The sequence below is a fragment of the Ascaphus truei genome, chromosome 2 (genome assembly GCF_040206685.1).
Source record: "Ascaphus truei isolate aAscTru1 chromosome 2, aAscTru1.hap1, whole genome shotgun sequence".
Lineage (NCBI taxonomy): Eukaryota > Metazoa > Chordata > Amphibia > Anura > Ascaphidae > Ascaphus > Ascaphus truei.
The window spans coordinates 143914875-143942710 of NC_134484.1; the positions used below are offsets into that span (position 1 = coordinate 143914875).

Below are 27836 nucleotides of genomic sequence, written 5' to 3' on the forward strand. Positions count from 1 at the left end.
AAAAACATGGAAATATCAGTACATCCTTTTGTTTCTGGTACATCCTGTTTTATTCACTCGGAATAAAAGCTGGGCTGCTTGCAAATGAATGACTCATTGTCATTAAAATATTTGAAGGAGCGGGTCAGTGCACAATGACACTGAGTGTGAAACAGGGGAGCCTGGTTCAAATGCCGGTGTCATCTCCTTGTGACCTTGGGCAAGTCACTTTATCTCCCTGTGCCTCAGGCACCAAAAACATAGATTGTAAGCTTTACTGGACAGGGAGCAATGTATATACATATCTATATACAGCACTGCATAAACTGTCAGGACTATACAAAAGAAACTATTATTATTAGTTCCAGTTTAGTCCAGTTTTCCAGCCTGATCAGCACAGAACAAGTTCATGACTTTGATGCTTGCTGGACTTAAGAAGGAATTTCGGGGACCCTGTGACACAGCTATTGTTGCCTGTGACACATCATACATATAACTGTGCTCTCCATTCTTTTCACAGTTCCACTCACTGGCACCCATGTACTACAGAGGATCGGCTGCTGCTGTTATTGTATATGACATCACAAAGCAGGTAACATATTCAACTTGCATCAACTTTAACCACTCACTATGGGGGGTTATCAATTAAACTGTGAGAGTGCCGATCAGGGCACTATGGTCCGGAAATTCTGATTGACTGAAATAGTAGTGACCTGATTGGCACTATCGCAGTTTATTGAAAAAAAACCTTGGCCTTTGTCCATTTGGGATTTATTCACACGTTAACGACAGCCATTTTTATGTACCATGTATTTAATGTAAAAAAAAAAAAAAATCAGACTTTACAAACACTCACATGTAAGATTATTTTTTTTAATATTCTTTTACATTTTAAACAGCTTCTTTCCAGACTCATCTTTGTTATCTATTTAGTGCTGGAAGGACGTGCAACATAATGCAGAATGGGGTAATTGTGTTTGCGTTGAAGATATGTAGTGGACAACTAGTTGTGTTCCCCTTACATATGGTGGGCCCTCCATAAACTACCCCATCCCATTCATTAAAGTGGCATGGAAATACTATTCATTAGCATTTGAAACATCCTCCTGCATTAGAAATCATAGCCCTAATTGGGGGGAAAGGCAAAGCCATTGCAAACCATGTATTCCTACAGTAGTCAGCGATGTAGGCTAACAGGAGGGCCACAGGCCGGTCTATATCATTTGGTTGTGGCCGTTTTGCTGCATCTTAATGACCGTCGGCGCTTCACCACCTCTCACCCTGCCACCGAGGCCTGTCGCCACCGGCCGCTTCACCGAAAAGGTAAGTGCCTAAGTTTAACCCTGGCCCTGAAACCCCCTACCTTAAACTATTATCCTAAGCCCTTACCGTAACCCCTAAAGTTAACCCCTACCCTAACCACTAAAACTCCTAAAACTAACCCCATACCCTGACCACTAAAACGTACCTTTTCCTAGAAGCGTCTGGCGGCGGAAGTTCCAGTGGCGGATCGGCTGCGGCGCAGGGCCCCTCTGCGACCGAACGCCAGTGGTCATTTAGTCGCGGCAAAATGTCTGTGACCAAATGTCCCATTCCGCCACAGGCGCAGCACTAAAACACTCCTAAGGACTGCCCCTTAACCTAAGTCACTAATTTGTAAGGTGTACAGTGATCTGGACATTTCAGTTAAAAATAAACAATTAACAGTGACAATACATTGCTTTCTACTGGTTGACATGTTCAGGAACATACATATGAGTATCTCGACTTACCACCATGTGTAATATCAAATCTTAATAATTAAGATTGAATAATTGTCACAATATGTGTCCCTTTTTGGAATTATATATCCATATACATTTGGTCATAGTAGTAAAACCTTGCATAATAATCAATACTTTAGTCTGACATCACCACATTCTACTGCTGTAATGTAGTGTCATAATGACATCCATTCTGTTGTGTACACCTTTCTGATTTTGTAACATTGTTGCATTCTTTCTATATTTGGATCACTTATGCATACTGAAACTCTGGATGCAGCTGAGAGGAGGAGCCTTTTCTTCTCATGTCAAATTCTGTTTCTGGATAAACTCCATGTCGTGTAAAAAAAATCAAAAGGTGTTTTTCACATTCTAAAATAGCTGACATTTGGTTCCCTATGTAAGAATAATATTGGGTGGAAAAGAATACTACCCAGATAAATGAAAATCTAGCAGAGAAATACTTTGTATTTGTGTGCTAGGCCAGAAGAATCATTCAAATCGTTCATGTCAGATTTTATGGTATGGCTCTAGGTAACTTTAACTTAGAAAAAATATTATGTTTTACATAATTGATATTCTATAACTACAAATATTTGTGGTGATTTTGTCACGTGTCATTTACAGTGTGTTCCAATTTTGAAAGCTCACTAACTTCACTATAGCTTGGTTTTACTATTGAGGTCCCTTGATTTGCCTCCCTTAACACTTATTACCTGACTTCCATTGTGATAAAATTGGCAACTCTGATAAATCACGGTTTCGCCCCAAAAACCATAAAATTAATGGTGGTCACCATTGTTTCAAAAAAATATTTTGTTTGGAATTGTATTTTACATTCTTAGAATAAACCTACACTCCAGTTTCAACTGAAGGGAAATATGTAATAAAGGCACATTACAACAAGAAAACCAAGTCTAGCTAGAAAATGTTTTTGCTTTTTATAATTAACTATAAAATTCTTTAGAACTTTTACTTACTAGAGAAACGTTAATGTAGTGGGAATTCTTACTGGCAATTATTTTTCCCAGACATGGCAACATTGTTAGCCATAGCAAAATCAGTATGTGCAATAGTTTCCAAAACAAATCCAAAAATGTATAGCAAGTGTGGCAAAAATGTGTTACATGGCTGAATGCTTTCACTTTACTGCAACTCCAGTATGTGTACAGCTGCATATTTAAGCAGTCCATTTGTTTGCTTAATTAAAAAATAAATGTTTGAGCCAGTCTCTTGGAGGTGAGGCTGCATTGAAGTTATGATTTCACTATACTAGGACCTTTTCTTTTTGTGTGCAGGATTCGTTTCATACACTGAAGAAATGGGTGAAAGAATTAAAAGAACATGGACCTGAGAACATTGTGATGGCCATCGCTGGAAACAAATGTGACCTCTCTGACATCAGGTAATGGAGACAGGGTTTCACATCTCCTTTATACCAACAATTTTACTCTATGCTCTTACATATCATGAGGTTTCGTACCTTTCCAAATCCGAATCATGAGAATATGACACAACTTTTTTTATTGGTGTGGGGGAGTAGATATTCCTTGGTTTTAGAAGACGCAGGAAGACATAGATAAAATTAATTGTGTAGATCTCCAAAAAGCACAGCCGCCTACTAGGCACCAAAGTCCAAATGATTCCACTAAGATATATTGCTGTTGGGCCGAAGGTAATTAGAGGGTAATTCTATGTAGTCTGAAGTAGATCTTCAGGCTTTTTTCGGCCAAAGATTCCGTATTGATTTCAATGAAGATTTTCTGCCAAAAACAGTCCTGAAAGCCACTTCGGCCTATACCAAGGCCATTGGCGGGTTATTTATTAAGGCATTCCAGCAGCAAAACTGAGGTGAAAAACGAAACCCCTTAGGGTTCACATTTATTTTTTAACCCTGTCAGTGTCACCGACCATGACAATTGACATGGAATCGCAAGCAACAAACAGGTTTATTTCATCTGGAGCCAAAGGGACCAACATAAAAGACAGCTTTAGGTTTACACTTACTAAAACGGGGGTTACGGGGAGCCACTTCGGTTAGCTTATCCAGGATGTTTTCTACGCACCAATAGTCTGTAGGTACCTCAGTACTGTATGGATGCTAGCTGCCTGCTAGCAAGTTCAAAATTCTCACTCGTCTCTGCAACCGAGCCTCGTTTTGGATTTGTGTGTCTCCGGCAAAACCTCACAGGGACACACCAACTGACTCTGGATCTGTGGTCAGCAACGGGGTAGATAGTTTCCCAGTCTCCATCTAAAACCATGGAAGATCGGGTTCCGACCAATCAGGACAAGGATGCTACATACCAGATAATAAACGTTAGTTGGACATATACAGTTAATTTCTTATTCCACAAAAATATTTATTAAGAAAGTGTTTGCTTTATTTTTCCGGGCCAGAGAGCAAGACCAATGTCACATGGCGTAGCTGCAACCAGTCCCGTATGGTCCTTTTCTTAAGTCTTGGTTTTTCATACCTGCATAGGTGGCTGTTCAGAAACAGAAACAAATAGGCCCCAGAGTTAACCACCCACTTACCCTGTTTGATTTTGACAGCTAGTTCACGCTTCACTATGTGATTTCTCTGTCAAGGTCGAGTTAAACAAAAAATAAAAGCCAGAAACTCTACACATAAGTGAGATTTTATGGTTCTCATTTCCTGTCAGGAGATTTAAAGAGGACATAGGACAGTGTCTTGCGTTAAATTATTTAATGACACGTTAACTGTCATGGGTAAATTTAATCTGAATATCTCTCTGAAGGCTTAAATAGGATTCTACAAACAAGATAAAATGATAAGTCCGTAACAGTATGTATTTTGGCTTTCTGATCTATGCTTCTCCCTCTAGCAGCGTCTTCCTGAGTATCAGCAATCCTAATCTAAAGATTTACAGTAATTTGTATTATTGGAGTTACTTATTGATCACCAAAATCCTCAGGGTTATCAGGTGAACTCCTGACTTATCAATTGTATATATTACTTGTTTGCTTTAGTGCACAGTTGAATTGATAAGCATAATATTGACTCTTTTAGGACCATATTCAATATGCTGTGAAGCCCCTTCTTCATATTAGAGATTAGAGCTCTGTGCTCCATTTAAATGATTGTACAGTATTGAGCGACTCCCACATGCAGAAGTGGCTTCACACTATAGTGAATCAATTCGTTGTTTAAAATATAATTACATTCCATTTGTTATACCTCAACATATCCAAAGATTGTAGCTGTTCACTTGTTTTCTTTTCATGTTATAAATTAAAGCAATACAAATAAAATAAAACTCAATTTCTCACCTACATTCATATGCAGCATATGTAGATATGTCATTATTCCCGTTCTTACATTTAATGCACGTTTCTTTATTCTTTGTGTGGTGTGTGATGTTTATGTGTAGTTTAAGCATTGTTTAATGTTTAAGCATTGTTTGTGTTTACTTGCCTTGCATTTGTCTTTACACCAATAAAAACGTGTACAATTTTGACATATTTATGGCGCATAAGTGGAGCATACTTGTAATTTATTGTTACAGACAACGTCCAAATTCCGCCTTTAACTCTACCGGCAGCATCATTTTTTATGTTGTGAAAAAGAAGTTGATGCGCACACACACACACTATACATCACATAAACGTTGGTTTTATATATTTGACACAGAGATGCACTAACTTGCTATTCTTCTGTGTGTCTGTTTTACAACAAAACAACTTATACTGTAGGTATGATTTATACACAGCCCCCAGAATATAACTCGGGCACAAGCAGAAAAGGGTTGCAAACCTTTTTCGGTATGTAAGGGAAGGAGAAAAAACAAAGAAGCAATACTGTACTAAGAATAAAACAAACGTGAAGGCGAGAGACCACAGAGAAGGAAGTAGACAAATGAGATGAGATGGACATCAGTCCATTTACAGGGGATAACGTCCTCATGGAAATAGGGCCTGGTGGGATACTTTTCAGAGTATTAAGAGCTTAAGGAGTTCTTGTAGGACCACTAACAGTTCTATTCAACCAGTGACAGCTTTAGTGCCAAAGTACTGGAGATGGTAGATGCAGGGCCACCGACAAGGGGGGAGAGCTGGGACAACTGTCCTGGACTCAGCGGCTATGAGGGGCCCAGCCGGAGACACTGGAAGTTGGCCTGGACAGAGGTTGTGCCCAACTTCAGGGCCGGGCCTCTGACTCCTGCCAGACCCCAGTTGCTGCTGGGATTGGAGGGCGGGGGGGGGGGGGGTATTGTGTGGTTGTGGGTATTGTGGGGGGGGGGTGAAATGTGTCTTGAGGGGGGTGGAATTGTGGTGGGGGTATTGTGGGGAGTTGAATTGTGTGTGTGTGTGTGTGTGTGGGGGGTGGGGTGGAAATTGTGTATGAGGGGTATTGTGGGGGGTGGAATTGTGTGTGTGTGGGGGGGAGTTTGTGTGTGGGGGGACGGGACGTGTGCATGTGTGGGGGGGAGTTGTGTCTGTGTGGCCAGTGGGGGATTGAGTGAGAGGAGGGTGGCATTGAGTGATAGAGCAGAGGGAGCGGTTCTAATTGCCGCCGGCCCTCTACTGCGCTGCAAGTTGCCACAAGAACCACTGACTGCAGGACACCGCCATCTTTAAAGGTTCTAAGCATCGGCTCTCACCACCAGCCACTGCTGTCATCTTTAAAGGTCCTCAGCCGCTGACCTCCCCACCTAGGTTCCTGCTCAACTACTCAGGTGGCCGCCACTCCGCCATTTTCGAGTGCACACATGGGCAGTCAGAACACATTTTTTTATTTCCCTTATGGCGTCAAAGCAGTAGCCGACTAAGTACCTTGGCGAGGAGATCAGCGGAAACTTGGCAGGGAGATCAGCAGCTCAGGACCGTTCGACGGCGGTGCCAGCCGGGATATCCGAGGCTGAGGACCTTTAAAGATGGCGGTACTGACAATCGAAGGCGAGATGTTCTGTGGCAAGGTGTCCTGCGGTCAGTAGTCCGGCCATTGACTTCCGTTGCTGCGGAGCGCCGGCAGCGATTTGGCCATGGCCACATGTCCCATTTTGGGAGGGAAAGTGTGAGAGGAGGGGGGTAGAGTGTGTGAGAGAGAAGGGGAGGAAGAGTTTAAGATGGGGAGAGTGAGCGAGAGAGGGGGGAGATAAATACATTGGTGGTAGTGTGAGTAGGGGGTTGATGAAATAGAGTGGGTGACGAGTGAGGTGAGAAAGGCTCTGGGTAGGGGGTATAAATCTGCCGTCCATAGACACTAACCTTGATGCCACCTCCTCCTTCGTGAAACACTCCTCCTTCAGCATCTTGGCGCGAAATGACGTTGTGACATCACATGGTGTCACATTGCTATCGCAACGGCATGTGGCGTCACGTTGCCATGGTAACACGACACCATGGGATGTTGCAACGTCATTTGACACCGCGACGCTGAAGAAGGAGGAGAGCTGCACGAAAGAGAATGTAAGAACTTTACAGAGGCCCCACTCTCTCCCCCAACAATCAGTGGGGAAGAGAGTGGGGCTTCTGTATGTGGATAAAATAACAAAACTAGGTCATGTTTGCATAATGGGTGATTTTAATTATCCAGACATAGACTGGGGCAATGAGATTAGCATAACAAAAGGAAACAGGTTTTTGGGGGTGCTTAAAGACAATTATATGACCCAAATTATTGAGGAACCAACCAGGAGAGGAGCTATACTGGATTTGGTAATATCAAACAATGTAGAAGTAATAGCAAATATTCAAGTCCTGGAACATTTGGGTAACAGTGATCATAACATGGTCTCATTTGAAATAAATTATCAAAAAGCAGAATACTTGAGTTCAACAAAGACTTTAAACTTTAGAAAGGCAGACTTTAATAAACTGAGGACTAATCTACAAGTAATACATTGGGATGATGTTTTTGCAGGAACAAATGTAGAAGATAAATGGGCAGTCTTTAAAACATTGTTAGAAAAGCAGGTATATTATTAAAGCACACACCAGGTATATTATTACTTAGGTAATAACTATAAAATAAATAGAAAGGTAGGGGAGGAAATGGAAAAGAAGAGGCAGGCGTTTAGATTCTTTAAGTCACAAGGGACGGAGACATCGTATCAGAATTACAAGGAATGTAACAAAAATTGCAAAAGGGCAATCAAATTAGCAAAAATGGATAATGAAAAAAGGGTTGCATTAGAAAGTAAGATCAACCCTAAAAAGTTCTTTAAGTACCTTAATAACAACAAAATGAGAAAAGAAAATATAGGACCCTTTCAGTGTGGGATGGGCAGGCAGATTATTGGAGATAAGGAAAAAGCAGAGGTATTAAACAAATTCTTTGCTTCTGTGTTTACCAGGAAAGAATCCATTTCAATTGTTGTGCCACAGGAGGAAGCCACAATCTCCATATTAATGAACAATTGATTAACTGAGGAAGAAGTTCATAGGCAGCTTGAAAAAATTTAAGTAAAAAAGGCACCTGGCCCCGATGGCATACATCCAAGATTTCTCAATGAGTTAAGTTCAGTAGTAGCCAAACCATTAAATGTAATATTCAAGGACTGCATTTCCACAGGCTCGGTACTGCAAGATTGGCGTAAAGCAGATGTGGTGCCTATATTTTAAAAGGGGGCTAGATCACAACCCGGGGAATTACAGACCTGTAAGCCTGACTTCAATAGTGGGGAAACTACTTGAAGGTTTAATACGGGATAATATTCAGGAATACCTAATGGAAACAAAATTATTAGTAATAGTCAGCATGGATTTATGAAGGATAGATCATGCCAAACTAACCTTATTTGTTTCTTTGAGGAGGTAAGTAGGAATTTAGACCAGGGTAATGCAGTTGATGTGGTCTACTTAGATTTTGCAAAGGCTTTTGATACGGTTTCACACAAGAGGTTCGTGTACAAAATAAAGAAAATTGGACTCAGTATAAATATATGCACCTGGATTGAAAACTGGTTGAAGGATAGACAACAGAGGGTTGTCATAAATGGAATTTTTTCAGGTTGGGCTCAGGTTGTGAATGGAGTACCTCACGGATCGGTACTGGGACCCCTGCTTTTTAACTTGTTTATTAATGACCTTGAGGTTGGCATCGAGAGCAAAGTCTCCATCTTTGCTGATGATACTAAATTGTGTAAAGTAGTACAATCAGAGCAGGGTGTAATTTCTCCTCAGAAGGACTTGGAGAGACTAGAAACTTGGGCAGGTAAATGGCAGATGATGTTTAATACAGATAAATGTAAGGTTATGAATTTGGGAAGCAACAATAAACAGGTGACTTACAAATTAAATGGGGATAAATTGGGGGTAATCCTTGATGGAGAAGGATTTAGGAGTACTTGTTGACAACAGTCTTAGCAAAAAGTCATGCAGTAGCTGCAAAGGCAAACAAGATCTTATCTTGCATTAAACGGGCAATGGATGGAAGGGAAGCAAATATAATTATGCCCCTTTACAAAGCATTATTAAGACCACACCTTCAATATGAAGTACAATTTTGGGCACCACTCCTTAGAAAATACATTATGGAACTAGAAAGAGTGCAGAGAAGAGCCACCAAATTAATAAATGGGATGGACAATCTAACTTATGAGGAGAGGCTAGCTAAATTAGATTTATTTACATTAGAAAAGAGGTGTCTAAGAGGGGATATGATACCTATATACAAATATATTCGGGGACAGTACAGGGAGCTTTCAAAAGAACTATTCATCCCAAGGGAAGTACAAAGGACTCGGAGCATCCCTTAAGGTTGGATGAAAGGAGATTTCACCAGCAACAAAGGAAAGGGTTCTTTAGGGTAAGGGAAGTTAAAATGTGGAATTCATTACCCATGGAGACTGTGAGGGCAGATACAATAGATTTGTTAAAAAAAAAAGATTGGACATCTTTTTAGAACGGAAAAGTATACAGGGATATACCAGATAAGTATACATGGGAAGAATGTTGATTCAGGGAATAATCCGATTGCCAATTCTTGGAGTCAGGAAGGAATGTATTTTTCCCCTTATGAGATATAATTGGATGATATAACACTGGGTTTTTTTGTTTGCCTTCCTCTGGATCAATAAGTAAGTATACATATAGGATTAAGTATCTGTCTAAATTTAGCATAGGTTGAACTTGATGGACGTATGTCTTTTTTCAACCTCATCTACTATGTAACTATGCAAAAAGGGAAATTTTCTGTCCTAGGCCCAGACCTATCGGGCCTGTCATGATAATATTATGAGATATTAAGTCTTGCTCGTGAAGCTACAGTTTAATTTTAATAATAACAATATATTGGGTCCGACAGGTCAAGACGTTTCCTTGAAAAGGGCTTAATTGGGGGCCTATCATGGATGGCCCACTAAAAGTGACATATATGTTATTTAGAAGGCAATAAACGATAGCCAGAGACTATTCTGTCAGCCTCAAAGAACGAAATGTTTTTGAATGATTACTGGTGCATTCCAGAGAGAGGTGGCACACAGGTCATGCCTTTGTTGGAGGACTTTATTAAAAAAAATAGAATATAATCTGACGTCTGATACAGTACATATTAAGAAATACATATTTGGCATTGTGGCAAAAAGACAAATGAAACCGTACCACATTCTACATCGTAAGAGGTGCCAAGGATAGATATCCATTTGTCACTCAAATTGAGGAACAAGACAGTCATAATTAGTTTAGTTATGTCTGCCATAATCACCTGAATCTATTGATATGACTCACGTGTGTCTAATCATTAGAGAAAGGAAGTTATGAGTGCCAGTCAAAGAAAGTTCAGTCCGCGCTCTTGCTTCCTAATGTTGCAGAAATTGATTCTTCTCCCTCCTCTTGCTGCTCCTATGATCTGAAGTGTCTCCCCTCACTCCAAAAAACGGACTCCGGTGGAAAACCCCGCCGGTGAACCAGACGACCAAGAAAAGAAGCACAGGAGCGCACCAAGGTAAGGATGATTGTAAAATGTATTAAACAACAAGGCAATAAAATAACTTACATGTAAGTAAAGATAAGTAAATGTCCAAGTCAATGAGATGTTCATCAGATCGGCACCATAGTGAGTCAAACAGGGGGGCAGTTATAGTTCCGCTTCATGTGGTGGTCCCACGCACTGGGGCTCACTCCGTGGCACTTGCTGCAAAATCTGCCTCTGCGTGTATGCAGTTGGTGGTGTTGTATGCAGAGCATGTGCGCATGTGTGGGAAAAAGGCCCCCGGTAGACGTCTGTGGATGCCGGTTAGGATGAAGGATCGTGACAGGAATAAATACACTACAGTGTAGGCTAGCTCCCGAGGGATGGAATAGGGAGGCTAGTTGCACAGTTCACTCGCGACGCATTTCGTATAGTGAATATACTTCATCAGGCAATATCAAGGGCACCCGTGAAGGGTCTTTTTATGTCTCACCAACTGTTATCATTGGCTGTTCGTTCTTAAACAGCAGACCAATCATAGGGCTGAAAGAAATAATTATTCAAATCCACAACACACAGGCAGTTCCATAGTTAAAATCGCTGCAGTGATGGGATAGCTAACCTATTGGTAAGCAATATCACTGTTATTTTCAAAAAAGGGAGTGACTTTGTCAAAGTGGCAAGGTAATATATGCTCTAATAGTTGGATTTGGGTACATAAAGTTGCACCCACGGGTGTCAAAGATAAATAAGTGTACAATAACAAATAATGAAAACAGTGATAAAAACATGGTCATATATAATAATATACACATGAATGCAATATAAATAACATAACAAATTACATAAACATATAAGGGAAAAAAGGGAAGAAAGATGGGGAAAAGGTTGCTAAAAGGAAAAGGAAAAAAAGTAAAGGAAAAAGTTTTGGTAATATTACCAAAAGGTTGAACAGATAAATAAAATGACACAGAAATAATTAATAAGACTTAACCAGAAAGGGTCTATAAACATAATAAATAATATGTAAATAGCAGATTTTACCAATAGATATATTGGATATTCCCCTCCTCTGGATGATATCTTGTTTCTCCCACTGTTTATCTCAAAAACGGAGTCAGTTCTACATAATCATTTAACCCCCCTGGATGTTTCGTTTGGAGGGTGAATGTCCAGAACTGTTCTCTTTTTGCCTTGTTGTTTAATACATTTTACAATCATCCTTACCTTGGTGCGCTCCTGTGCTTCTTTTCTTGGAAGTTATGAGTGCGTTTATATATTGAGGCAAAACCGTATTACAAAAAAATAACAGTACATAAGACTTGGCAAGGTATTGTGAAAATCAGAATTCAACAGAGGTATGTTTTGAACCAAACACGTGAATTCTCATATTTCTTCACCAGTTACCTTTCTGGGGCATACATATGGCATATGGTAAAGTACTGTATAGGGATTTTCGTTTTATGTTTTATCCTGTTATTTTAAGAAACTGTAGTGAATTTACTGTAATTGTATGTTCTTGTAATTATATTTTTCTGTAATCTGAAGCACTGTATTTTTATATATATTAAACAATTCTTTAATAAGTAATGCTTTGGGGCTCTGAATGAACTGTTGCCCGCTCTGGAGAGAGTTTTTACATTTTCGGACACATTTTGCTTCAACAGATTTTTGTGTGTTAAGTGCATAGTTTTTTTCGTTGTATTCCAGGGGGAGCATGGAGGGAAATAGAACAAAAAAGACAAAAACAATCTAAGTGTAGACAGTTATTTCAAAGGTGCAAAATTAGATATCTTGTCTTGGCTCGTATGTTGTGCCTACTTACAAGATGTAAGTTGTATACAAGCGATTTAGACACACAATGGTCTCTGCTAGGGATGTTGTTCTCCACTCTATGAAGCAGTCTCCAGTAATCAGCTCAGCAACCAAGTGTATGTGAAGAAAAATGATACCATAGTGCAGACCAATATAATGTTAAAACTAAACTTTATGATATTTAAAATTGAACACTTACAATAAAATTGAATATAATAAGCATTGTTCACAATATTAGTGAGGAGAGAAGAGTGTGTTAGCTTCCGGCTCACCCGCCTCTTCTGATGGAACTTGATGTAATCAGCCTCTCTCTGTGACTTGATGTCTCTGGCGGTGGACTGTGTACCCAGGCTGTGTCCTCCCGTGGGTTGTTAGACTCCCCTTCTGCTGTTGCAGCTTGAAGCTGCCTCTCGGGTGGGCGATCCCGCCTCTCTCACTGCCGATACGTCACTTCCGCTTTGTTCCGTCACGTCACTTCCGGGCGCGGCTGATGGAATTTCTGAATGGCGATCACGCCTCTCTCCTCTCTCCTGACAGGACGGCTCCCACTCTACGCGTTTCGCCAGAAAAGGGTGTGTGGCTTCCTCAGGAGTGTACCGCCCCTTAGTGCGGTACACTCCTGAGGAAGCCACACACCCTTTTCTGGCGAAACGCGTAGAGTGGGAGCCGTCCTGTCAGGAGAGAGGAGAGAGGCGTGATCGCCATTCAGAAATTCCATCAGCCGCGCCCGGAAGTGACGTGACAGAACAAAGCGGAAGTGACGTATCGGCAGTGAGAGAGGCGGGATCGCCCACCCGAGAGGCAGCTTCAAGCTGCAACAGCAGAAGGGGAGTCTAACAACCCACGGGAGGACATAGCCTGGGTACACAGTCCACCGCCAGAGACATCAAGTCACAGAGAGAGGCTGATTACATCAAGTTCCATCAGAAGAGGCGGGTGAGCCGGAAGCTAACACACTCTTCTCTCCTCACTAATATTGTGAACAATGCTTATTATATTCAATTTTATTGTAAGTGTTCAATTGTAAATATCATAAAGTTTAGTTTTAACATTATATTGGTCTGCACTATGGTATCATTTTTCTTCACATACACTTGGTTGCTGAGCTGATTACTGGAGACTGCTTCATAGAGTGGAGAACAACATCCCTAGCAGAGACCATTGTGTGTCTAAATCGCTTGTATACAACTTACATCTTGTAAGTAGGCACAACATACGAGCCAAGACAAGATATCTAATTTTGCACCTTTGAAATAACTGTCTACACTTAGATTGTTTTTGTCTTTTTTGTTCTATTTCCCTCCATGCTCCCCCTGGAATACAACGAAAGTGACGATTTGCGGGACTACCGAAACCAGTCCCTACCAGCTGGGTTTGAGCAGGGGGTTTGAACATTTTAAATATTTACACCTGCACGTTATTTTGAGCACGTCTTTATTGTTATACAAATAATTGATTTTGTTTAAAATATTCACTATATAGTTTGTAGTGAAACACTTATAGAGCTAGCGCCGTTTTTTCACCTTCACTCAAAAAAGTGCATAGTTTTTTCCATAATAAACAGACCTGAGACACTGGCAAATATATTAATGACATATTTTTGCATAATTCTTGGGTGGTGGCAGTGGATAGATATGATTGCAATTGATTAAGGGGTTAATACTGGCTCATTGAAAGTACCTTGACCAGGAGAAAGGTGGGTTGGCTAGAGTAGCAGTAGTGTACTGTATTAACAATTGTTGCATATCTAAGTCATGTGCTCACTCGTGTGCTGTTCGTGACAGATGGTACATGGGGACGTATTGAGAGGAGATACGCTATTGTTCATTTGAGGGACCTTTGCGAAGGTGTAAAGTGTGAGCTGTGAGCTGTGTAGGTACGTGACAGGGCCTAATAGGAAATCCTCCACTGACTGTAGTCCATAACTACATCAGGTTATAAACTTTCTCACATGTCACAGAGTTTGTATGATAAGCCACATTTTTTCATGAATAGTTTAGAGGTCAAAGGTAACAATCACAGAACTGTGAAAGGAATGAATTGACAGGCCAGCTCTAGTCATGCAAGTAGGCGAATGTATTTGCATTTAGCTCAGAATATTGGTTTGTAGCCACTACATAGTTCACTGAGTAATAATAATAACTTTATTTCATATAGTGCTTTTCTCGCAGTGGGACTCAAAGCGCTTCACAATTACAGTACAGTACGCGGTATGCAGCACCTAGAATTTGTTACAGGTGCAACATTTGTTACAGGTACAACCCTGCCCAGATGAGCTTACCAACTATGTTTTTGGTGCCCGAGGCACAGGGAGTGACTTGCCCAGGGTCACAAGGAGCTGACATCAGGCTTTGAACCAGGCTCCCCTGCTTCAAATTCAGTGTCATTGTTTTCAGTCAGCATTTTTACTCACTAAGCCGCACCTTCAGGGTAACACTTACAGTAGTACTAAGGTATGCTCGACAACCTATAAACAATGTTATTTATCACTATACCAACAAGTATGCATACATGAGACCTGTAAATCTCCATGTGTTTATCCAATACTCTGTATGATCTTCCGCAAAGTTGTGCTGGGATATGAGCTTTTAAAAGGATATATTCATGATTCATCACATGGCACACCATAGCATTTTGATCATTATCTTGGATGATGAAAACAAAAACTGATCTGTGGAACAACTTAGAAAATGCTGACACGTGAGGCTGAGACAGATGTCGATTTATTCTTGTTGCAATTGCAGTTTTTGTTGTTGTTGCAGTTTTCCTTTTGTTTATCAGAAAGATCTTTTCATTACAATCATCAGACTAATCTTTACAGATTGGGGTTGAAAGATGGGAAAAAACTTGAAGGATTTTAAAAATAACCATAACTAACATGTTTTTATCAGATTGGTGTCAAAGATAGTTCTGCTACAGAAAACAAGGATCTTGTTCATAACATTAGCTATGAACAGTAGGAAATGTAGCAAATGTTGGCAACCTTTCAGTCATCTTGAATTTGGCATGATCCTCATTATTGATCAGATTTGGTTCACCGGAAAAGCCCTCAACATTTTTTTTTAATGAACCTGAAGTCCTGTGGTAAACAAATTTAATACAGATCTTCTAGTTCCCTGAACTCCCATTTTGCGGACTTCGATCTAACAGTTTACAGACTTTCCTTGACTTCCTTTGGGGCCGGAGTTTTTAGCCACGCTGCTGTAACTCAGTCTGCCTCATACTGTTCGAGAGGCCCCCTCTCTGGAAATCTATACAAGAAAGGCTCAAAACCTACCTGGTTACCCAAGCATTTCATTTATGAACCTATCTGGTGTTTAATAGCTACAGTATCGTCCTATCTTGTGTTGTACATTTCCTTCTGTTTGGTCCCTTTTGTAACCTGAAATATTTTCTTCTTTTTCCCTTTTGATAACTGTGAAGTGCTCTGGGAACCATATGGAGAAAAGCGCAATATAAATAAAGTTGTTATTATTATTATATTGAACTGACTTGTATTAGCATATCTCCCAGGTATCTCAGGTGTGCTTCCTTTTGAGCATAGGTGTCTCCACGTGTTGTTTCAAGGCTGGTTTGAGGGGCTATATATATAGCCCTTGAGACGAATATAAAATGGGTCTAACTCTCCAGAAAAACTCAAATGTCTGGAGAGAGCTTATGCCATCTTTAGGCATGAAATAATGTCTCATTAAATTAGATTGTAAAATTCTGGAGAACCCCAATCCTTTCTCCCTCCCCCTGTCCATCCCCGTCTCCCCCCATTTGTCCATCTCCCCCCATTGCCCCCACCCCACTGCACCCATAGACCTCCCACTCGCTCTCCTTGAGCCTTAGACAGACACACACATCTCCCTAGCTCTCTTTGAGCCTGATACATACACACACATACCCCCCTCCCACCTCCCCCCGAGCCCACGCCGTTCCGCAGCTCTCTCCTCCTGTCAGACGGAAGTTGATCCTGGCTTCCGGCGCAGACAGGAGGGAGAGGAAGGATTGCAGTGACCGGACGGCTGCAGCTGAGCTCCGGAGCCACCGGGTCACCGTCGCGTGGGGCTCCACCGGGCCTGGGACAGTTGGGAGAGTTGTCCCAGCTCTCCCCCCTGGTGGCCGCGAAATCCCAGTTGAAAATCACTGATGTAATGACATGATGTAATATCATATTCTGAGCTGCAGTGCGTCATTCTTTTTCCCTATTGCTTGGACACAATCTGCCACATCTGAAGTAACGCAATTCTAACATTCTGTAGCAGATGCAAGAAACTGTTTCTCCACAGGACATAACTCTGCACCAGAGTACACTTTGTCTGCGTTGATTCATAGAATCCCTTTGCTGTGATTTTGCCCAGCTTCCATTAGTAAGTGTTTTGAGTAGTGACGATATAGTATTAATTTATCGCCACTGTTAAAAATATAGGGGAGTTAATTCAAACGCAATGCTAAATTGGCTTTTTGAATGGCTAATGTTGTGTCACCATAGGTAGTAACACGTGTTTATTAGTTCTTATGTATATCTATATATTTGGAGTGATAATACTTCCTAATGTTTGTCATTTTTCTTTTTAGGGAGGTAACTCTCAAAGATGCCAGAGAATATGCAGAATGCATTGAGGCACTTGTGGTTGAAACCAGTGCAAAGAATGCCATTAATATTGAGGAACTCTTCCAAGGAATAAGTGAATATAATGTTTTAACTTATATTTCTATTTTTATACAGTCTTTGTTAGACATTATTTCTATGTGGGAGTTTTCATACAACACTGTAAAACTTTTTCAGATATAGATTTGCACCAACTAAAGTAATTGTGATGTGGGTCATAAAAGCTACTATTATGTTTTATGTCAGCTGTAGATATACTAAATCTGCATACAAAGAGTGTTTCCCATTTCACGTACGACAGATCGGCTGCATCAAGGGCTTTATGAATCATGGCATATTTTGCTTGTTGTTGCATCAAATGTAAGGAACGTGTAAATCATGTGTCCTACATCTGGCCAGATTGTTAGACAGAGAAATTTACACCAACACAGGTCAGGCAGATTCTTAGTCACAAAAAAGGTAGAAAAAATTAATTATATTCATCCCACAATAGGCGTGTTGGGTAACTCCTCCCTAACTCCTCCTATACACACTTCCAGCAAGCTGGTGCACACAGGGGAAAACTGGAGCTAAGTATCACTAAACATTGAATAAAGAAAAAAACCTGGCGCCAGATTGTCAGTGGAATGTCCTGTATTCCTCAAGGGATCCGCACACTTGCTTGACAGACCATGCAAAGAAATAAACACAAACAAACAAAGATCATAGCGCAACACTGTAGGGTGTGCAGTATTGAACTAATATACACAAACAATTAAGAATCCTAGCGACAATTAAAACAACTATTTATTAAAAAGAACTATGCCAAAACTGAGGACCGCAGGTCATCTGGAACACAAAAATTGGAGCCCTACTTACAGACAGCAAGGCTTAAACTCGCATGGTAGGAACATGTCCTAGATAGAGAAGATCTCCCTGCCGGGTGTGATCTCTGCTCCACTGCGGCTCAAACTCCAGTCAGTCCCTTATGATGGTAACCGGAACATCTCCGGCCGTGGAGGCTGGTGTGCGGGGTCCACAGCTCTGCACCGCGTGTAGACACACGCCTCACTTCCTCCTCCGGAACAGCGGGAAGTCTCTGCGCGCCCGCGCGCGATAGTACCCGTAGTCTTAAAGGGACAGCTGGCAGGCAGAATGAAAAGCAGGGCTCCAAAGCCAAACGACCATATAAGTCCAAAGTCAATCAAACAGTGGCAGTGCCACTAGCCCTACGCGTTTCGTAGATGTCACTCTACTTCCTCAGGGGCTTGAAGTGAATGTGTAATTGTGTTATGTTCTATGAAACACAGAAATTATTTCTGTGTTTCATAGAACATAACACAATTACACATTCACTTCAAGCCCCTGAGGAAGTAGAGTGACATCTACGAAACGCGTAGGGCTAGTGGCACTGCCACTGTTTGATTGACTTTGGACTTATATGGTCGTTTGGCTTTGGAGCCCTGCTTTTCATTCTGCCTGCCAGCTGTCCCTTTAAGACTACGGGTACTATCGCGCGCGGGCGCGCAGAGACTTCCCGCTGTTCCGGAGGAGGAAGTGAGGCGTGTGTCTACACGCGGTGCAGAGCTGTGGACCCCGCACACCAGCCTCCACGGCCGGAGATGTTCCGGTTACCATCATAAGGGACTGACTGGAGTTTGAGCCGCAGTGGAGCAGAGATCACACCCGGCAGGGAGATCTTCTCTATCTAGGACATGTTCCTACCATGCGAGTTTAAGCCTTGCTGTCTGTAAGTAGGGCTCCAATTTTTGTGTTCCAGATGACCTGCGGTCCTCAGTTTTGGCATAGTTCTTTTTAATAAATAGTTGTTTTAATTGTCGCTAGGATTCTTAATTGTTTGTGTATATTAGTTCAATACTGCACACCCTACAGTGTTGCGCTATGATCTTTGTTTGTTTGTGTTTATTTCTTTGCATGGTCTGTCAAGCAAGTGTGCGGATCCCTTGAGGAATACAGGACATTCCACTGACAATCTGGCGCCAGGTTTTTTTCTTTATTTTGTGTTATTCTGTTAGTACTGACAGTATCACCGGGCAGCCATCCTTTATTAGAAGTTTTTTTACAAGTATCACACTGTGTTTTACACTTTAGCGCTAGTTCACATTTATTTTCACCATTACTAAACATTGAAGCAAAGTAAATGTGAAATTAACATTTCCTCTTTATGCACCAGTTTTGTTTCACAAAATCGCTTAATACAACATTTTTTTTCAATTTCACCATATATATATATATATATATATATATATATATATATATATATATATATATATATATACACAATTAATCTCTTGTGAGAGCCCTCAGTAAATTTGTACATTTTGTACATTTTCAATACTTTTGCTTTATCATCATAATCACATAAAGGATTGTAAAATTACCCAGTAATTCGTGATGTCAAATATTTTTGTGCAGGTATAGCGATTTTCTAGACACTACTTAATAACTTGGATCTGCCGCATAATCAGGTGTTGTATATCCTGTGAGTTCATAGTGAAACATTTTTTCAGTTTTCATATATATATATATCACTGGTCTTCACTATAACAATTATTTTTGATCCTTTTTTTGCGCTCCACCAACCCCAACTGTACATCCATTATCCAGAAGACTGAACGCACTGTCTGTAAAAGGTTGCAGCTGCAATTATTTTGCATATGATTTTATTTAAAGTCAAGTGCACATCGAAGTCACTTTTGTATTGATATCACTAGGAGCCCTCCTTTTCTTCTTTCTTTTCTCTCTATACTGGTATGTGTGTCAGAAGGAAACAGGCCTTCAAATATAAATTGGCTTGCTCATACCTGAAACATTTGTTTGTTTTTTTCTTGTTGCAACGCATAAGTGAGTAGAGGGTACGGAATTCTGCAGACTCCATCAAATAAAGGCATTCACACTAGGGGTTGTGAGTAATTGGGACATTACATTTCTTTTCATTTTTGGCATCTCTTGGGAATAAGGGGAGTATAACGAAATACTGAATTTAGACGTGTCAACTTTCTTGAGTTTTAGCCTCTGTGGTCTCATTCACTTAAATATATATATATATATATATATATATATATATATATATATATATATTTACAGTGTTCGACAAACCTATACATTTGCTCGCCCCGGGCGAGTGGATTTAACCCCCGGGCGAGTAAATATTGGCCCAAGCAGCACACGTTTGGTACTAGGTGGCGAGTAGATTTTTTTGTGTGGCGAGTAGATTTTTTGGTGATTTGTCAACCACTGTATATATATATATACATATATATATACATCGGTTCCTTCTTTTTTTTTTTTGCCTGGAACTCCCAAACCTTCATTATTTTAGTCTTTGGGGGTTGACATTGCTATGAATATGGCCACAAGCTTCCAGAACTCTAAGGATTCTTGATCAAAGGAAGCCAGTTAGGATTCTATGGAAGGAGATACCTAGTGATGCAGAAGAAACTGAGCCTGGCAGATGTAGTGGATTAAATAGGAAGGAGGAGGAAAGGGAAGGGGGGAAAGGGGAAAGAGACTGGAAAGATAAACCAGGGAGGAGGAAGCTCCAGTAATGAAGATGGGAAGTTATAAATTAGACGTGAAAGATGATGAGTTGAACTACAGAGGGGGCGGATAAAATAAAAACCAGGCAAAAAGATAAGATAAAAACACTAATATTTGACTGTAGTAATTCCAACTAATGCAGGAAATTAAGACAATTAATCTAGTAGTTAATTTAGCAGTTATATTGCATATATTTTTTTAAGTATTATTATTTGCTATGTTATGAAATGTGATTATTTTTTTTAAAACAAAGTTACTAGTGTGAATGAGGGTGAAAAACAGAAGATAATAATAGTACTACATACTTTTTAGCCTTATTAAACCTAATAATTAGGCATGAAATGCTTATATTGCTCATGTCATTTAGTGGCATTAATCAGTTTATATTTTCATTTATGAAAACTTCTTTAACCCAGGTGGTGCTGAACAAGCTGTGTAATACAGGAGGCATACGCTTACAGGGCTCATTTGCATGTCATTACCCAGAATCCCTTGCTGCAGTGGAAGCCCTGTATGCTAAGAGATAATGGTTGAAAGACGGGGTTGCAGACCTGTCTGAGACAGGTGAATGTACCACAAGTGATATTTTTACTTGCTGTACATTTTTTTTAAAGAAAGATAATGATAGAATGTAAACTGTTTTTAATTGCAGTTATGATCATTTCCGTACATTTGTAGGAGCAATAAAGTTCAAAGTTCTAGTACCTGCATTGATCCTGGAAGAAAGCGGATTAATTGTAGTTTGTTTTAATTTTACAGGATTAACTTTAGAGTTCTTCATGTTACATTAACATGTCAACACTAGAGTTATATCAGCACTAGAGTTCTTCATCAGCTGCAGAAGTTTAAATACATCTTGATTTCTATAGGAGACAATTGAGTATTTTATAACTTAGGAAGACTATAGAGGAGAGGATTTTTGTATTTATTTGTCCTGTCAAGACATGTGTCATTTACAATGATGGTTTTCAGTATGGGGAAGAATATGTGAATTATTTATATCGTATGTATATATAGGTTACCCACCAGGTAACATTTGTCGAGCTTAACAATTTTCAATCAGTGATGGAGTAGGCAGCACAACTCGTTAAATACATATGTATATATTTCAGGTCGGAGAATCCCTCCGCTGGATCCCCATGAGAATGGCACTAATGGCGCAATGAAACTCGGACGGCAATCTCTACAGTCAACGAATAGGTGCTGCTGATCTGACCAATCACCATGTTGACGGGCAAATAATTGTTCCCTCTAGCCAATGAGAAGACTCTCAACACTGTGCATTATATAAAAAAGATACCATGTAAATTCAATCTGAAAATATGTCAACATAATACGAAGAAAATGCAGTGAAGGCCTTGCTATAGGTATTGAAGCCTGTCACTGTACAATTGCAGACGTTTTTGTTTACAAATAGTGAGTTCAATAGTAAAATGTTGTATCCCAACACAGCATTTTGAAAATATTCTACATACAACATGTAGACAAGTTTCATTTTAATTGCTTCTTTGTTTGAAAGTTTTTCTTCTGTTGGACCAAGAGCATTTTGTGCTATGATTTTTACTTATTTTTAAGTGCACGTGGCACTTACATTTTTAATGTATTTATAGAACATATAAAAAAAACCCTCTATGTACTAAGACAGCACAATTTAAAAGTATTTGCGTTTAACCATTTTTTTTTTGCATGCGAGTATGACAATGTTCTTTAAACGACGAGAATATCTCACAGGCATAGTCACAAAGTATTCATGCTCTCGGTATTGAGTAGAAACAAATACTGTGTAGTTGTCATTATTTTTAGACAACTTTTAAACATAGTATTTGGAACTGTTTAATGTTGGCTCCTAAATATCTATCTAAAACCACTCAGTTAACTATAAGAAAGCCTAAGGCTGTTCATACATATATTAGACATAATGACATGTCAGGATTGATTTGGGGAAAACAATGTCTGATTTGCTCTTTTCCCACCTTGTTCTTGTTAAATCTTGTCCTTGTTTTTTCAGTGTCACCCACATTTGACATATGCTTCACATGACTTTCTTAGAATTGTGACATTATTGATGTTTCAGGCCTGCTACATCGTACTCCTCCTATGGGTCACATGCAGTAGAAGTTGCTCACTCGTTCCCAGCATGAAAGGTCCCACGCACTTCAGTGCACCCGCTTTCGGAATTTATTAATCAAAATGGCACTTTTGACCTTCAAATCATCCTTATTTTGTTTTTAAAAATGGCATAATTCAGATGTATTTAGAAAGGGGGATATATAGATGTTAATCGTTCAAAGTTCTAGTAGCCGTATTGATCCTGGAGAGAAGATTCGATGTAAGTTGTGATACCTTTTTAGCGGGCATTAGAATTCTTCATATATGAACATTTGACGAAGAAAACCTTTGAGGTTTCGAATGTGCTCTGCACTATAATTTCATGTATGAAGAGCTCTATTGTTGGTCTGCTAAAAGGTAACAGAACCGACACCGAATCTGGGATATTTATGAAACGTGCTTGTGTTTGTTCTTCTGACACAGCATATTTAAATGATGTAGTGAGAAAGGAGAACTGTGCCATTCCCAGATGCAAACTTTCATACATTCCATTTTAATATTGCGCTGAGTAATGGCTCCCCTAACTACTCCAAACATCACACGCTAAATCCCTCACCATCATATATTGATGTAAGAGGATGAAACATTAAAGTGACACATCCTAATCCCCATTTATCATAATGCCCACTTGCCATTCTTGATACCTATCCCCCCACATTTTGTGAGGCAGCAATGGATTTTATAGTAATACCTTGCAGGATTGATTAGAGAAGCAGCCATTTCTGATGGGTATTGTGGGGATTTACAATTTAAGTTATAGTTATGTTGTAGTTACAGCAATTCCACCAGAACTGGAGATTTTTTTTATAACGCAATGGAAACTGGGTCCTCTTTGGCTAAACTGGGCTATTTTTAGCTATGGGCATCCCTTGGTTTAAATTCCCATCCAATAGTAATCCACGAACAATTACGTTGCTGCTTCCTATTGGCCTGATAGAGCCGCAAAAAATGTGGTAGCTATTTTTCCTCCCCTGGAGGGAGCAGAAACCCTGGTAACTACACCGGTAAGAATCTGGGGAACGGGAGAGATCCCTGGAGCTAGAACTAGCGCAGTTTAGCTCAAACTGTTTCAGCTTTAAGAAGTTAGTAAATGATCTGCAGACATGTTGTAATCAGTTTTGACTGAGACTTCCTTGATTGAGACTACACCGCATGTCCACCAATGACAGAAATGGAAGTGACGGGGGGGTCCTGGAGAACGGTGACTATGAGCTACCACAGAAAATGAGCAGTACACAGATGATGTTCACTAAAGGTCATTGGGTGTCTATATATGAGAGAAAGAGATTAAGGGCCTCATGCAGAGAGCATCGTTATTTCAAAATTCGCCATTTTTTGTACAATTTCGCGCAGAAACCGGCATAAAATGGCGAGTTACGAAAAACGCACCATTTTGGTTTTTTTATTGCTAAAACTCGCCTCGCGGCTGGCGAGAACCTCCATCTCGCCATTTTTAAAACTCTCCGAATGCAGAGAGGTACGAACGGCATGTAGCGGCTGTTCGCGCCAGGGAAATGGCGCGATTTTCTCATTTTTGCCGCGCCTGGAAATATTGGCAATAAGATGGCGCTCGCCGCCTATAGCAAAGGGGGAAAAAAAGCCGCGATTTTTTTTTTTACATTTCTGAAGCGCGCATCTTTTCCATTCAAACTCGCCACACGAATCCATGTTAAACATAGCAGAATTCGCACTTTTCTGCATATGGAGAATAAAACTCTCCAAAAAAGCTACTTTTTATGAAATTCGCCAATTTGAAAATTCTATGCTCTCTGCATGAGGCCCTTAATGCTTTGTGCATCATTCACCTGTACTTTTGGGTTAAAATGGTAAAGTCATATTCCAAGGAAACAATTAGGAAAACATTTTTTACTACTTCTGATACTAGACATTTACTCTATTGCGTTACTTGCATTGTTTAAGTGACAATCACGTGCGTTCCGCACGAAGGGATGCAAATAAAGAGCTTATTGCTGTGGTTAGAATATTTGCATTTCACTTTCTAAGCACATTTTACCCAATACAAATGTCTAAATAATATGCACAGGCTCCTTTTAGTGCACGGAAACTCGATTTGCCTGGGAAATGCAGCTCTTTTCAGGATGACTCACATTTTCCTAAATCTTTGAATACATTCCTAAAAGGGGAGAAAAATATCTGTTTTCTAATGTACATTATGGACGTTTTCTTCCTTTCATATCATGCTGCACAGGAAGCGTTAACGCAAGATCCTCACGGTTATAGAAGATGAAAGTTTAAATGTAGTGTTTACCTGACCTGGTAGGGAGCATTTCATGATTAGTACACTTTTGCTTTTAATATACAATGTCACCTGAATAAGTTGTTGTACCTTTAGCCCCTTCAGTGCCCAATAGATGTAAAACACACTGGAGACCTATAAGATGTACGCTGAATGACATCCGTTTTTGCTCATTTACAAGGGGCATGTGCGAACAGCCCCCCACTGCAGCAACAACCACAAACTAAACGGAAGGGGAGGACCAGAAGGAAGATTGCGCGAGCGATCATGTGATTGCGCTGTGCCGGAGGTTCAGTGGCCATGGAGGTGGCAAGAACCTCTGGCACTAAACGGGTTAATTTACAGAACAAAATGAAGCTGGAGCTTGACCATTTTCATTTGTGTAACCCTTTAAGGAGGAGATTGCAACTCAATGTGTTGCCACCCCTGAAAAATTCAAAGGGGTTAGCAGGGCCATTAGCAGCCAGGAGCTGGGGTGGCCGGTTAAAACACTTTAACATTAACCTCACTTCCTTCTTACTGTATGTCTTTTATCTTCTAAAAAGAATTGCACATATGCTGCAATGTGTTTTGCACTTTAAAAACATTGTGAGGTTTGACACAGGTACAGCAGGTGTTATCATGTAGTCTCTTGGGGGCTATATTCACATATTTCAATAAAAACCTTAACTTAATTTGAACCAGCACTATTAACAACAAAGTGGTTCAACAACATATATGCCACAAGCAATTAGATAATAGAAAAAATGATTATACCAATTATAATTGCTAGAGTAATTGCAGAACACAGATGCAATGACAATTTAATTTAAATGCATTCCTGACTTGCCATTTATAAAAAATGGTGTACTGATCATTTTGTTTAATTCAGGACAGAAGTACTAATTGCAATAAAAGGTTATCCAGGCCTTGCCGAATTCGTCTATTTAAATCTATCCAATTAAAAAGTGGAAGGTTATGAGGGGCATCTCTTATTTGTAATATTAATAGAAAAATAACATACAGTGCCTGTTGAGTGCTGGAGGGGCCATGGCACCCAGAATAACACGGCCCCTGCGGCAGAATCACGTGATCGCAGCACCACTGATGATGGGACCAGAAGAGGAGCCGTCCTCCCCTTCTGTTCCTCTGCCTGCTACATTTCATGTAGTGTTCCCTAGCCTAGGAGCGCAAAACATAATCTCCCCCAGGAAACGAGTTGACAGCCTATGACCTTGTCACTACTCCTATGGGTCCAATGGCGTGCCAGACCCCATGACGTGATGGCTACATCATTCTTGGGGCACTTAGAGAGAGAGTCTGTGCTACACCATGTAAGGAGATCATTTGCTGCGTCCAGTGAGGCCATACTGGGAATGTCACAGTATGGAGCGCAGTGCTCTGTGAGGTCTTAGAGCACTGAAAGGGTGACATTGAAAGCGAAGTCATAGACATCCCATATAAACTCAGCTCTAATCACTCTTGATATCTAACTTTAGAAAAATGTGCGGTTTTCTTTACTGTCCCTGGTCGCCATTTATTCTGCTCTCTGGTTTATAATAGCAATGTGTACATTCGTTTTTAGACTTTCATTTGTATGGATAGCAATACTGTATACTTCAGTATTTTAACCTCATTTATCTAGACTTATTTCAACCATACAATGTTAGTGTGACTGTGCTAACCTTACCAATGTTGTTTTTGTAAATCTGTGACTGGGCTGGTCCCAATTTTTACCTCTGTAAATGCATAACACCCAGAAATATGTCCATTATCGTACACATTTTACCTGCTTATTAGTTTATTCAACAATAGCTTCAACAAATAAAGATTTTGTTTTTATTTGAGTTGTGCTCAGTGTTGTGAGAAGATGAATCCAGGCTGGTGTGATCAACACTTTGATGGGAATATTTAAAAAGATTTAAAAAACATAGACAAGGAATGGGGGGAAATGGGAGTGGGGGCGGGGGGTGGGATTCTCCTCTCAGTCTGGAGAGGGACTTGGCACCTTTATCATAACACCTCCACCTAGCACCATAAATTGGTAATTGGCATCTTTTAAAAAAAATACAACTATTTTTAAATATTTTTTCCAATGGTGGCTTGGAAATTGGAAGCCTAATTAGTTTCCCTTCCTCTCGCCTTCCTTTTGTGGGATGCCACTATGTTCAGAAAGATCTATCCTTCTGTTCAAAGGTAAAGCACCTCCTGTCTCTGCTTTTTTTTGTCTCACGCTGTGATAGGGGGTAGGAAGGTTGACAAATATTAAGATATCATCATTGTTTGGAGGGTCTGTGTAACGATGCTTGTCTGAAGAGGTAGGATGGTGAAAGAACCGACCTGAGCTGAAGGACAAAGTCCTGCGTAGTAGGCTGAAGGTCAGGGCTGGCAGCAGAGTTGCGAAGTAAGTGTGGATGCAGAGGTCGAGGCAGGCTGAAGTCAAAGATAGTCGAGACACTAGCAGTGGCCGGGGCGGGCTGAAGACAAGGATAGTCAAGGTACGTGAGCCGGATCTGGTATCATGGAAGACAATAGGCATAAACGTGTTGCTTGAACTAAGTAGGAAGCTGGATCTTTGCTCGGCCACTTCCTACTCACAGGGCTGTCCTTTTAATGGAAGCTGCCAGAAGTAAAGATGGACGATCCAGCCACAGTGGGCGAGCAAGAGCAAATTCCGGAGCCGGAACGTGAAAACCCGGAAATGATTTTGCCAAACCTCATAGTCTGGAACCTTGTATTGTGAGCCCTGGGGCTGTGGTTGTGAGTTCAAACCTAGTACTAAGGCATAGAAAGTGGTGAGTTGGAGTGTGAGGAAGTAACCAGTAGCTGTCTCAAGATTGGCTCACGGATGACATACCTGTGATGCCTACTTGCTGATGGCTTTGATCTTTGGAAGAAAATATCAGCCATGTAAAGCCA

The 27836-nt window shown here is 40.4% G+C and overlaps 1 protein-coding gene across 2 annotated transcripts in view; it reads left to right on the forward strand.

Annotated features, from left to right (window-relative positions):
• RAB31 (RAB31, member RAS oncogene family) overlaps positions 1–26759 on the forward strand; it is a 153778-nt gene extending 127019 nt beyond the window's left edge. For both annotated transcript variants that reach the window (XM_075585373.1, XM_075585372.1), the window contains 4 exons: positions 500–571; positions 3041–3147; positions 16999–17108; positions 21685–26759. In XM_075585373.1, coding sequence (XP_075441488.1) covers positions 500–571; positions 3041–3147; positions 16999–17108; positions 21685–21782 — 387 coding nt within the window. In that variant the 3' untranslated portion in view covers positions 21783–26759. The remainder of the gene's footprint in view (positions 1–499; positions 572–3040; positions 3148–16998; positions 17109–21684) is intronic.
• Positions 26760–27836: the final 1077 nt, after the last annotated feature.